The 13,342-nt window shown below is 41.6% G+C and overlaps 1 protein-coding gene across 1 annotated transcript in view; it reads right to left on the bottom strand.

Annotated features, from left to right (window-relative positions):
* LOC124155485 (WD repeat-containing protein 11-like) overlaps window positions 1–13,342 on the bottom strand; it is a 32,587-nt gene that overhangs the window by 14,974 nt on the left and 4,271 nt on the right. Inside the window, exons 5-17 of the mRNA XM_046529327.1 lie at window positions 11,582–11,773; window positions 10,795–11,023; window positions 9,516–9,684; window positions 9,322–9,430; window positions 8,889–9,050; window positions 8,640–8,776; window positions 8,106–8,329; window positions 7,329–7,391; window positions 7,131–7,238; window positions 6,839–6,947; window positions 5,145–5,474; window positions 2,306–2,527; window positions 1,709–1,883 (exon numbers count right to left, since the gene is read on the bottom strand). Of these exons, the coding sequence (XP_046385283.1) occupies window positions 1,709–1,883; window positions 2,306–2,527; window positions 5,145–5,474; window positions 6,839–6,947; window positions 7,131–7,238; window positions 7,329–7,391; window positions 8,106–8,329; window positions 8,640–8,776; window positions 8,889–9,050; window positions 9,322–9,430; window positions 9,516–9,684; window positions 10,795–11,023; window positions 11,582–11,773 (2,229 nt within the window). The remainder of the gene's footprint in view (window positions 1–1,708; window positions 1,884–2,305; window positions 2,528–5,144; window positions 5,475–6,838; window positions 6,948–7,130; window positions 7,239–7,328; window positions 7,392–8,105; window positions 8,330–8,639; window positions 8,777–8,888; window positions 9,051–9,321; window positions 9,431–9,515; window positions 9,685–10,794; window positions 11,024–11,581; window positions 11,774–13,342) is intronic.

Below are 13,342 nucleotides of genomic sequence, written 5' to 3'. Positions count from 1 at the left end.
TAATAATTGAGCATGTGCAAAAAACTTGAGACTGATAGCAGAAAGAATCAAAATGAACTAAAATGAGTGTTTTAACATCACAAAAGAGTAGGTCAAAAGTAATGCAGCAATGATATGCATACACTACCTCCACAGCAGTTCATTCTTTTCTTATGGGATTATAAGTTAATATTTATGGTACAAGAAAGGACTAAATATAAACTTATCACAAAAATTTAATCATGGATGAATCTCACATAATGAACAGGGTATTTTTTTTAAATATATCACTCATATAAGTAATACTCATGGCTGCACATGGATGAGAACAAAAATCTGTTAACTAGGATGACCATTCACAGTAGTTCAGGTGGGAAGTTACCAGGCATGTTAGCACTAAGGAAAAGTGAACAGCCAAGGAAGTCATAAGATTAGTCCCATTACACAAAAAAAATACCCGAGAATCAGGTAGCCTCAGCCAAGCTGCGAATGAATGATTGCCTTCGCTGTAAATGCCTTGGTGCAAGTTCAGTCCATGCACATAGCCAGGGGTGGGAGCTTTGGGGGCTTCAACCTCCCAGAAATTTTTTCCCCTGAGTTAACCCCTCGCGATACATTTTCTGAAGAGACCACTAGTCCAAGAACATCCATCCTCTGATACTTCATAGTTACTTTATACAGTGGAACCTCGTTAAAGCGAGTACGGGCTATAGCGACACTTTCGCTATTACGAGAGATAGCCGATGCACCGTCAATTGACCCTATAATAAGAGTGTTAAAAAATTCGTTTTTACGAGACCCTTTCGGCGTTGGCTCTCGCCATAGCGAGGGTTTCACCACCAGAAGACGACTCCTTAACCTCTGTAACTGCTAGCGATCTGTTAGAAATGAAGTTAATGGAGTGCTCAGTCTCAAATTTATGTGGTAAACTGTCGTTCGATAAATATAATGATTGACGAAACAATGCTTTGCATGATTTTTATTCAGTGCGGCGCTTATAAATTGTTTGAATAGTTAGTCGTTATTTGAGTAAGGAAATTTAGTGATGCAAAAAAACATCGCCTTTCGTCTGGATTTATGCTTACGTTTATCGGATAGATGTTTATCTGTCGCCGCACCACTCCTGTTCCTGTATATCTGTTCGCAACAGGTTTATTGGCTATTATTTGCTTCACCTCCGGTAAAGCGACAATTCGCTATAGCGAGTGTTTATTAGTGCACCGTGGGGTGTCGTTATATCGAGGTTGCACTGTATAATGTTTGACAACAGTGGCGCTGACTCCATGGGGCCTGAGGGGGCCCGAGCCCCCTCAAAAATTCGTTATGGGTATGAGGAAAAAATGTGCCAGGCTTGTCGATTTTCCCCGGAGTGTCCAGATATCGAGGTTTGAGTTATCAGGGTTGTAATGTTGATCATACGACTCTTCTAAAATGCTTAAAAAAGCTTGTAAAATTTCCCGGGGCAAGATCCTCAGTTTGGGCACCCCCAATGCTTTTTGTAAGTCATCATCCCTGTCTGACAATAATGCAAGATGAATTTGACTATCACCAATAAGCAAAGAAAAAATTATTCGACAAAATGAAATGCATGGTTTTCCTAAGCATGCAAATTGACAGCAATATGCGATCTTCATACCTGCCCAGCACCCCCATGAGGCAAATTTGAATTCACCAGCACACCTTTGAAAAGAGGCATTCACGCATTTTGATGATGCCACACGCAACGCACCTTGGAATGAGTAGTCGGTGATGGGGGAGGATGTGAGGAGCAGGCTTGAGTCGACGACACGCAAGCAGCCATCTTGCGTGGCAAGCACCGCCTTGTCCGAGGCACCCCACTCCACGTCCACAACACGCACCATGTCCCGGGGGCAGCGCAGCGAGGCTGTCCTCTCTCCTTGAGGCTTTGTTGAAGCGAGAGAAGAAGGTTGAACAAAACCACTCAATCAAACAGAATGGAAGACTCACTCCACATATGGTTGCGGGAGAAAGGATATACATATTGTCAATCAAGATCTCCAAACAATACTTTTATACAACTTCATTTTCTTTAAGCTTTAGATTTTATTAAATGATTACATACTAGTGAAAGAAAAAAAGTATTTGTAACTTAAATCCTGTCTTTAAAACAATACTTGACTCCCTCTCAACCAGTTGTATCCTAACTTTTACCATGACACAGTTTTCGTTTTATACTTTTGCTATCTTCTCAAATTTTGTTGGTGCATGGAATACAGACTAGTCAACATTTTCCCTTAATTTTCAAAATCATCCATTTTTGGCATGGTAGGATTCATTAGGACACCTGGTGATCTATATAACTCACCTTCTTCAGGTCATAGAGATCGACACCATCCGAGAAGAGCACCAAAAGTTTGAGATTCCCTTTGCCGGGTGCAAAACGGAGCCGCCTCACGCACCCTCGACCCGTTGAGATGTTTCGTGATGAGCGCCCCTTCAAGTCCCACACGTTGAGCGTGCCGTCAGCGTCACCCTGTACCACTGTGTCCGACTTGAATGCAATGCAAGTCACCATGCCAACGCCATGCTGTAACAGCAAAGAGATAAGATCACTTTGTACATAATGGCATATCAATGCTGCTCCACTGGCCATATTTTGACTTTTCCGGTGAGGCACCCTTAATTCAAAACTTGGACACCCTAAAAATTTAAAGATTATAGAGGAAATTTTACACAAGTAATAAGACATGTAAAAATGACTAGAGGTTACACGAAATTTGTATTAGGACCAAATTTACAAAGTTTGGAATTTAAATTTTAGATGATAATAATTTTTATCAATAAATAATAATATTTGTTACAAAATATTGATATATTATTACCAGATACTATGGTGTGCATGGGAGGTTTTAACCGGGGATAGGTAGATTTTGTTTTTTTTCAAAATTTTAATATCAGGCTCAAATTTCACCACGAATATCAGAATTGATTATAAAATGATTTAATGTCTCATTGTACATCATTAGTTTTGACTACAGTGCAACCTCGATATAACGACACCCCACAGTGCACTAATAAACACTCGCTATAGCGAATTGTCGCTTTACCGGAGGTGGAGCAAATAATAGCCAATATACCTGTTGCGAACAGATATACAGGAACAGGAGTTGTGCGGCGACAGATAAACATCTATCTGATAAACGTAAGCATGAATCCAGGCGAAAGGCGATGTTTTTTTGCATCACTAAATTTCCTTACTCAAATAACGACTAACTTTTAAAACAATTTATAAGCGCCGCACTGAATAAAAATCATGCGAAGCATAGTTTCGTCAATCATTATATTTATCGAACGACAGTTTACCACATAAATTTGAGACTGAGCACTCCATTAACTTCATTTCTAGCAGATCGCTAGCAATTACAGAGGTTAAGGAGTCTTGATGAAAGTCTTCCGGCGGTGAAACCCTCGCTATGTCGAGAGCCAACACCGAAAGGGTCTCGTAAAAACGAATTTTTTAACACGCTTATTATAGGGTCAATTGAAAGTGCATCGGCTATCTCTCGTAATAGCGGAGGTGTCGCTATAGCCCGTACTCGCTTTAACGAGGTTCCACTGTAATTGGTTGACGATGGATATAGTGCACCAATTTCCACCATAATATGTAAATTCATAATAAAAATAATTTAAATTTTGGAATGAAAAGTGGAAAATGAACACACTGGTGCACTTGCTGCTATCAACTGATGAGTTATTTTACGAGTGGTACCTTAAATATTTAGGGTAAAAAAAATGCTGATATCGTGAAATAATAGGGTGGTTTCCTATTATTTTTTTATTGCCTTAATCGAAAGATTATTACTCCTGGAGTACGTATTTCACGCTTTTAGATTTTTGAATGACAATATCTATTTTTCGCGATTAAATGAAAAGTGAAAATTTTCAAGCGCGCGAAAACGCGACGCGTAAGTATGAATGTCGGGAAGTCTCTCCGCGTGATGTATTTCTGGTTCCCCCTCCCGCCCGGTGAGGTGACCTTGAGGCGAGGCTTAGCGCTGATACGTCGCAGGCTGCCAGCGGGTAGCTGAGTACCTTGCTGAATGGTAGCGCTTGGCTTAAAAAAGGTTTATTTATACCTTATCAAACGAAGAAAACTTTCCGACCTTAGCCAGTTTTAGTAGGTGATTATTAAGACATGTTTCCCTGAGCTCTGTGCCTCATGCATGCATTGGTAACCTCAGACGATGTATAATTCCTATCCTCTCGTGTAGAAACTAGGTCCCTGTGACGTCACGTGGAGTGGAATCGCATGGGCGCCAATCTGGCCTTTTTCAAATGAGGATAAAATTTGACCCTTGCCATTCGTCTAAACCGGTATTTCAAAAACAAAATAATTTGTGTATTATGAATACACTAATGGTGGGTAACGAATCGCAATCAATGCCTTTCATTTTCTTTGATGAAGGAAACTACCCTATTGTTACTGAGTGCCGCAATTTGGAATACATACTCATGCATTTAATACATTCTTTATATTATTGTTCACTTCATGGTAGTACAGAACAAAACACAGCCACAGTATGTACATATGAATGTACTCATTCAACAGCAGTTAAGAGTTTATGGCAGAAGATTGATAAGTAACATGAGATAAAAATTGCAGCAGCTAAACTCTCTGCTTCAGTGACACTCTCGGAGGGGAACAATTGAAGTAGACAACAGTTGACAGATGATAAGACACACAAAAGTTGCAAAATGTATGAGAGATATTGTAGACATTTGAACCGAATTGGATATAAAGGTGTGAGGGGTTAGAGTATCATTGTGAACGATAAAATGAGTCAACACCACCAAACTGTATCCCCTGGATGAAACATTATCCTCAAGAACTTCCTCATTGACTTCAAATATGCAGAGCAATTTTGATATTAATCGTAGATCTTCTGGTGGAAATTTCAATATGTACTATGTTTCCAAAGATTCATCACAGAGGCCAAATATATTTCTACCCATCGTCAATCTCATTTAAATATTTCAACTCATGCTCTAATAGACCATATGAACCACGTATTTTATTACATTACTGATGAATACAATTTACAGCTAAACCTACATTTCACCAGCAAGTTATTACATATATTTCCATAAAAAAATAGTTACAACATTGACAACTGCTGAGAAGTGATGAAAGAGATGAGACATACCTCCGCTGGGATTTTTATGCCATCGCGCACCACACTGCCCTCGACTGAAAAGTGGTACAAGTGACTGTCAGCATCGCTGAAGACAAAGTGCTCCCTCGCCACCAGCAGATGGTGCTGCTGTGCAGTCACTGGCGGCTGCTGCAGAGCATTGCCTCCGTCAAGCGTCGAGGCGTCAGCCGCTGAGGGGAAGGGGGACGGTGCCACACCAGTGGGCGTGGGTATCGGCACGGGAGTGGTCGAACACAAAAGGTCTTGGTCTCCCTTGTCCTCACCGTGCGCAGCGACCCTCTTCTTCTTGAGTGACTTGAGGTTGTGAATTGGAGACCACTCCTGCACAAGGGAAACAAACATAAAAATAGTATTTCTCTACTCACTCCTGTGACGTGAAAATCAAAATCTACACTCTATGTATCCTGGAAGCCATGTCATTTTGTATATACATATTTTCTGTTTATGCATTTGTACAACATAGATGGTTACACAATGTGTTATGGCATTAATTATTGCAATTCATACTTTAAGACCTTCACTTTTACCTGCTGATATACATATCTTGTTTACCAGGCCTTAAGAGAAGTAAGATTCATTCAAATTTCATTTTCCAGAATTTCTCTAAATCCTAACTGACCAATGCAATGACTGCTGAACTCAGTAGAAATAATTTGGAAGCAATGAGTACACAATCCAATAGTGCTCAATTCGATGTCTTGGAGATAAATTTTTGCTTAGTATTGAGCAAGCCTTACACACATACATAAATACTAAAAATAATGCACTTACACCACAAAAGTGAAAAATATTTACTTTTTGCAAAATTATACAAATGCAATTCCACCATCTCAGAAATAATTGACAATTTTAGGAAATGAAAAGTAGATTGAATGAGTTATGTTGTCACTCATATGATGACTAAGGTTCCTCCAATGATGATAAGTAAATATGTAGATAATATGTTTAGATGTGGCATTTAACATAATTTCTTCGCTTATTGTGTCAAAAAAGACCCGCTAGGCATAAAGATAACTTAGTTGGTGATGCTGAAGTTGTCTTGTGTGTCAGCTAATGTACTTTTCATGTGGAGAGAACATTTTTTCCTGTGAGAGGACACGATTCAGAAGAGCCACCCTTCAATGCTATTGGTCAGCACACCAAAATTCTCACTCCTAAAGGCCGTTTTACATGGGGCACATACTTGCACAATGTGACATGTGTATGAAGGTGCAGTCAAAATTGCGTGTTGTAAAGTGGTGAATTGCTAGAACACATGCAAGAATGCATGGACATGAGATGGCAAAATAGCCACTGTTCTAATTTTGTTGATGCATTCATGCAATTCCACGCCATTTTAGAAATTAATGCAGTTCTAACCTGCGCAATTCCGTGCCCTGTGCAAAACAACCTTAAACGCAGTATGTAGAAAAAATGCGCCAGAAATTTTCATGGGATACTACGAGGGAAATTACCCATAAGACCTGAAAATATCTTCAATAAAGACAGCTTTCTTGTTCATCGGATCGGTTGAAAAATATTTCCCCTTGAGTTACAAATATTTTTACAGAAGTCATTTACTTGTCACTTCATGGAGGAAAAATCTTCAAGATATGCAATATAGGCTTTGAAGGCTCCAGTTCACCAGCCACAAAACATGAAGTAGGGAAATAAGTTTATAAATATCACCCATTTCTCAAACATACCAGTGCAGTGACAAGTGGAAATTTCCTGGGCATGGTGCGCAGAATGCAGAGTGAGCGCAAATCCCACAGCTCAAAGGGACCATCACGCAATATGAGCACGAAGTACTGCCTGGAAGAGAGAGAGGGCAACGATTCAGCCACAGTTCATTTCCATTCTGATCCAACGCAACAGACCTCCATTACAATCCTCTTGAGAGTTATTTTCATTGGTCAATCAGCATGGGCTCATGAAAACGTGGAAGGGGATTAGCAGCAAACAAAAGAAGAACAACAACAAGTGGCAGGCACTTACTTGAGGGGTGATATGCGCAGCATGTCAATAGGAGGCTCCTCCCCCCGCTCCCCCCTCACTGCCAACGACGTGCCCGACAGCATCTCCGTCAGCAACAGCTCGTTCCTCCCAACCACTCCCCCTCCTCCTGCTCCTGCCCCGCCCCCCACCGACCCCCCAACACCGCTCACAACAGCGGCCCCCACCCCAAGGGATGGTGCGGCAGCCCCTCCAAGGTGAGCATATGACAGGAATGTCGTCAGCGAAGTCCACTCGATGCCCCTGCCAACGACACAATTACCCTCCCATTGACATCACTCCAGAAAATTCTCACACTCACACTTACCCCAAAACAATGAAAAAATACTATCAATTGAGAAGTGTGAAAAGCTTCCCCAAAGCAGGTTTCATTGCCAACTCCATTGTAAACAGGAAAGATGCAAAATTGAATTACAAGGGTAAGCTACATAAAAATATCACATAGGCATGAGGTGGATAATTTTTTTGTGACAAGGCTAAACAGCTGGATCATCATTGCATTGGGAAAGATCCGTTCAAATTGGAGTTCCTTCAAGACCCATTGAGACTATGAAAAGGGTAACTAAAAGAAGGAATCAAGTTAAGGACCTGTTTCCAAAAATGTCCTCTCTATTCTATGAATGCTGATTCGTGCCGACACTTGAAGAGTTGCGCATTTCAGGAAACTGAAATACAATCATACATGATCTGCATCTTCCATAACTTTGCATAGAACAATTAACTGCCCTCATTTATTAAAATAAACAAAATGAGGATGGCGTAAATAGATGGAGGTGGTCTAAGCTGAAGATATGTAGTAACATTGCAAAACATATTCCGCTTCCACCACCCAGGTTGGCTTGCGATTGTGAGTGGTTGCAGATGTATTCACTGACATGAGACCATTTAGCTGCCATTCACAAACAGGAGGAGAGAAGCAAAGGCCGCGCCCAGCAGATACATAGTAGGACGCCTCACCTCACAGGATACGAGTGCAGTGAATACTCCTTCTCGAGGGCACCCGTTGCCATGTTCACCACCTGCACTGAGCCTGCTGCATTGCCCACGGCGATGACAGGGTTGTACTGTTGCCAGTTGCGGGTCGTGAGTGGAGGGCACATGCGCATTGTGGTGATAGACGAAGAGAGGGGCGAGAGCAAAGCGCTCACGATGAGACGCACGGCCCCCGTACTGCTCCCCACCTGAAAAAGCATTTCATTCACGTGCAACAGACACGAGCCAATTTCCAACAAGAACTTCCTAATTTTTAGATCTTTCCTTTATACGATACGTTCATTTTTTTTCATGCATCTTATTATGTCATAAACTTGTCACATGTGCTACCTACTATGTAAACCTCAAATCTTTGGACAAACAACAAAAATGAAGGAATTTCCCCCGACTCACTCAAACAACTGCTAAGATGCATTGGAGTGATATGTTGTACCCTCAGGAGAGAGATAAAGAGTGCATGGGAGAGTCCATTGGGGGCTTTGAGGGGTCACCACTTACGCTCGTCCACGGAGACACCAGCTCACTCAAGGTGTCCATGTATTCAGGATTCATCGGTGGCTTCTGACGGTCTGTTTGACGGCCACCCTGCCGCTTCATCTCGAGAAACACAACCTTGCCAGTGGTGAGGAAGAGTGCTGTCAAGACAAAGAAAGAAATCCGCTGAAGTCCAGCACATCATTCCATTGTAGCCTCCCTCCGACACTGTCAATACATGAATGGCATGACAGCAGCCAGCACGGTGCTCACCTACTCTCCGTTCACACATGGGGTTCACCGACATCCCAAGGACCTTTGTACCCTTTGTTTGACGCATTGGCTCACTTTGGCAGCGCTGCTCGTATGCAACCTCCAACAATGTTTCCACCGAGGACGTGGTAGCTCCCCCAGCACCAAACGAAGATGCATTATCTGCGGATAGAGAGGGTGGCATTTGCATTGTTGTCATTTGAAGGCCAACATGATGTGCACCAACAATAGCAAAGGGCTTCATATAAAAATAATTATATTAGACACCAACTGCTAGAGAGTAATGACTATGGATGACACAATTCATTCGCAGGGATAGAGAGAACGAGAGAGGCATTAATAAAAAGAAGAGGGAGTACGAATATATGATACGCAACACATCCTCATAGATGAAATAGCACAACCCTGATTTCTTCATTGAAACAACGCGTACCAAATGGGCTTTCCACGGGAGATGCAGCATGCCGCCTTCGAAATTTCACGCTGACGCTGCCAGATTCGTGCAAACAGAACAAAGCATCTCGTTGGCTGGCAGAGATCACCTGCGGTAACAAGAGGGATGGGTTCTTCAGTATGAATGCACGCAATGTATGAGTGTGGTGCGCATGTACAGCAATGACCACTCACCTGTGCGAGAGGGGAGGCTGTCTTCTCAAGAGGAATGATGCCGACCGTCTGGTTTATGTGCAGATCGAGGATTAGGGCTTCATGGGGATAGACGAGGATCAGGTGATGTCGGAGGGAATTGTGGTAGACCAACTGGAGGCAATCGCTAGCCGTCATCAAATCATCGGGTCTGCAACCAATTCACATGCATGAGTAATTCACACGCTCAAGTGTTAATACCGATTTCAACCCAGGGAATCCACCAGCACAACTCTTCAATGCAGGAGGCTAAGTTTTATGGGAGTAACAAATAGCAAGAACAGGGTAATAGGAATTCTATTTAGGGAGGCCAGCCAGAAAGAAATAAAGAACCAAAGTAAGAGAAGTACACAACAAAAGCTCAGAAAAGGAGAATCTCAGGGGTTGGTGCTATGCCTTTTCCTCCTCTTAATATTAGGAAATTTACCATGCACCTTTTCCAGCAAATAGATTTTTTGAAACTTGTGCACATAAAAAGTCACACAGGATATCTACAGTTATATAAGCAGAAAGTTTTCTGACGAGTGGAATTTTAAGATGTGCAAACAAGATATGGGTTATCTTCAGCCATGAATAGAGTCTGAGAGAAGATATGGGTAGGCCAAAGAATAGGAAAAACACAAGAACTGAGTAAAGTAAAAAATTGAGCCCACAACACACGATTCATCAAGAGAAAATTAAGGTCACTCAAAGAGTAAGGCGTAACTTCATGCAGTGGAGGTCTCATTCGAAAATATTTTCTGCATTTTCTTTAAGTATTATGAATATAGGTGTCCAGAACTATGAATGCAGAGTTTCTTAGCAACAAATGAGAAATTTTAGTTGATAACTTAACATTCTTACAAAAAAAGCTCCTTCCTTGAAAGAAACACCATTGCATACAGCTCATGACTTATTCCAAACATAGAAAATAGGGATACCTAGTAAAAATAGAAGTAAAAATTCACAACTACAAATAGCTGAATGATACCTACATAAAAATTTACAGCTTCTGAAAATCTGAAAATGAAAAGGGCCTGCAGAGAGGTCTTCTGTAACCATCCTAACCCTTGGCTAATAGCCTTTGCTGTGAGTCCAATCGACCCTTCACTGTAAGAGGGCATCTAAGAGAACAGACCATGTAATGCAACTAGCAATGCATTGCAAATAATCGCCCACACATTTTCGTACCAGGCAAATTCATACTATTATTTGATCCCATGGTCACATTATTGAAGCATTGAACGCTAGGCGTGCAGGGGACAGACGAGTGCTTGGTCACCTGGGCTTCGTCTCCCCCACCACGAGGTCCCGCATCAGCCTCCTGAGGCGGTCTCGCGTACCCTGCTTCTCCTCGGCACACGTCGTCAGGTTGGGATTGTTGTTGGCCAACTGCTGTTGTTGCTGCTGAACAGCCCTTGGACTCGAAATGTAGAACTTCCTACCGTTGCTCGAAGGAACTCGCAGTGGAGTGAAGTCATCCACAAACAAGATGCAATCTTGGCAGAGAACTGTGGAATTGGGGAGAAGGAAGGAACGGAATGGAGAAAGAACAATGGGGAGGACTTCCCCTCCCTCTGAGAGGAAAGACGCGACGATCATACAGTTGGCATTTTGTAAATACCAAGGACCCACTTAGAAATTTCAGATCCCACTAGAACAGGCCTCATCAGGAATTAAACACGGTCGTATTAAATTCCTCATCAGATCTCAATGAACTAAGTCCGATTTAATAAGAACATGTCTGATTATAAATTAGGATCATAATTTTAAAAACTTTTTAGACCTCTTCAACCCTAATATTACGTAAAATCTGATCAGGTCTGGCATAAAATATAATCTTATAATGAAAAAAATGAATTGATTATTTCCTACTATACAGGAACATTTTTATTTACCATGTAATATGAACCTACATTTATTTTACTGGCATGCCATATACAATTCCTATTTTTTTATGCACCTGATCTTACATGGCAAACAAAGCATTATTATTATTACCCAGTTTGATCAGACAACTTGATGCTGATTTAAATCAGCTCATTTCCTGATCCAAATCATTCACTCACAAGCAATCCGGCTGGCGTCAAAAGGATCAAAGCTAAAAGAGACAAGGTTCTCAGTGTACGTCTTCTTCCAGAGGCGGCACCTGGCGTTCACGTCCCACACGACGAGACAGTATGGGGAGTGGAGGGAGGCGAGGGTGGAGAACGACGACCCCTCGCTCCCTTGCCCACTCCACCTCGTCAGCCACTCCATGTCTGCAACAGAAAACAAGCACACCCATGCAGAGCCTAAGTACTCACATACAAAGCTACGCAAATTCAGGATCATTCACTAAAACTAGAGCGACCACAACTAGAGACAGGTGGATGCCAGTTGAAGATGAATCAATTCAACCAATCAACCACACATGTGCAGAATCCCATAAAAGGGATGAGACTGAGGCACCACAACCATAGTTGGGCAAAGTGTACAGGGATTGGTTGGGAGCCCATTGTGGGCCCCTTGAGGATACAACCATGAGGGCCTGGGCCAGATTTTGAAGATTTATTTGCCCAGTCAACTCAGGAGGGGGGGGGGGGGTGAGAGAGGAAGGAAAAAGGAAAAAAGGCACTTCTGCCGTGATGAGAGTGCGACAATGACTCCAGGGTAGGGATAGGGATGGTAGGTAGTGGGATGACAGAATCTCGACGCCATCACAAAGGTGACATAAGCTACCACTCCACTGTACCACTTTGGTAATATTTAAAAGCAACTTGAAAATCTTAAGTCATAGTATATCATTACAAAGTTGAAAACTGAATGAAAGCTTACAGGCTAGTCTATAGAAAAAGTTGAGCAATAACTTAGTTGTAGGGTGAACTCAATGAGAGATTCCAGAAACTATTGGCCAAACTTAAATAGGCACATAGAAAAAATTAGAGGGCAACCTGGCTAAATTAATGAAAAAATTTGGGAGGGGTTCGGTTGATTTTGAATAAGCATGAAACTTTTCGAACCTTCAGTATCCTAGTCATTTGTTTTGCGAGCTTTTCTTCTAAGTTATGTAAACTCAAACCTTGAAACATAGACTAAGACTTGGGATGGAAAATCTTGTGATGAAAGATTAAATGGCTACAATAGGGAACTTGCATATAATTCAGATATAATCAATAGCCCCAAAATTATATAAAAATATATGTTTGCATACCTCGGTGAAAGTTTTTTATTATTTTATGAGGTGGTTTGCGATATTTAATGCATCAAAGTTCACGAGAATTTTCAAATTCAAGTGAGAAGCGAAAACGCCCGATGATTGGCTGGTAGAAAAGTGACGTCATAGTTCAGTACGAGGAGGCACGGCGGCACGGCCATAGTAGATGTTGCATACTTGAATACATGCGACGGCGTGGTTATGATTCATTTATTGAAGTGCAGACGTATCGGAGTTGTCCAATGTGACTTCAGGGCTATTATTTGATCTATTTCTCCTCCATTGAAAGCGATAAATTGCGTAAAGATGAAGGAATATGGTTATTCTTAGGCTGATCCTATCAAGCTTCCTGTTATTGATTCCATCATGATAACGGGGTATTTTAATTGACTTCAACGGCGCCAAAAGTCGATGCCGAGAAATGGAAAGGTAGCTGATGTGAATCTGAAATGTTTTATAGTTCATAACAAAGTGAGACTTGCGTATAATATTGGCGAAAGCGTATACTCATGTGAAATGTGTATTCTTTTGGCAGTCCGGTAGAGAGTATTATGGTGAACTTATTTTTCAGCTCGAAGCAGAAAGCAATGATGCTTTCAACTTAAAAATACCTTGCCTGGAGGGCGACAGGAAG

This window comes from Ischnura elegans, chromosome 3 (assembly GCF_921293095.1).
Source record: "Ischnura elegans chromosome 3, ioIscEleg1.1, whole genome shotgun sequence".
In the NCBI taxonomy this organism is placed as follows: Eukaryota; Metazoa; Arthropoda; class Insecta; order Odonata; family Coenagrionidae; genus Ischnura; species Ischnura elegans.
The sequence above is the reverse complement of the archived record's forward strand: the minus strand, read 5'-3'. Positions and strand labels throughout refer to the sequence as shown.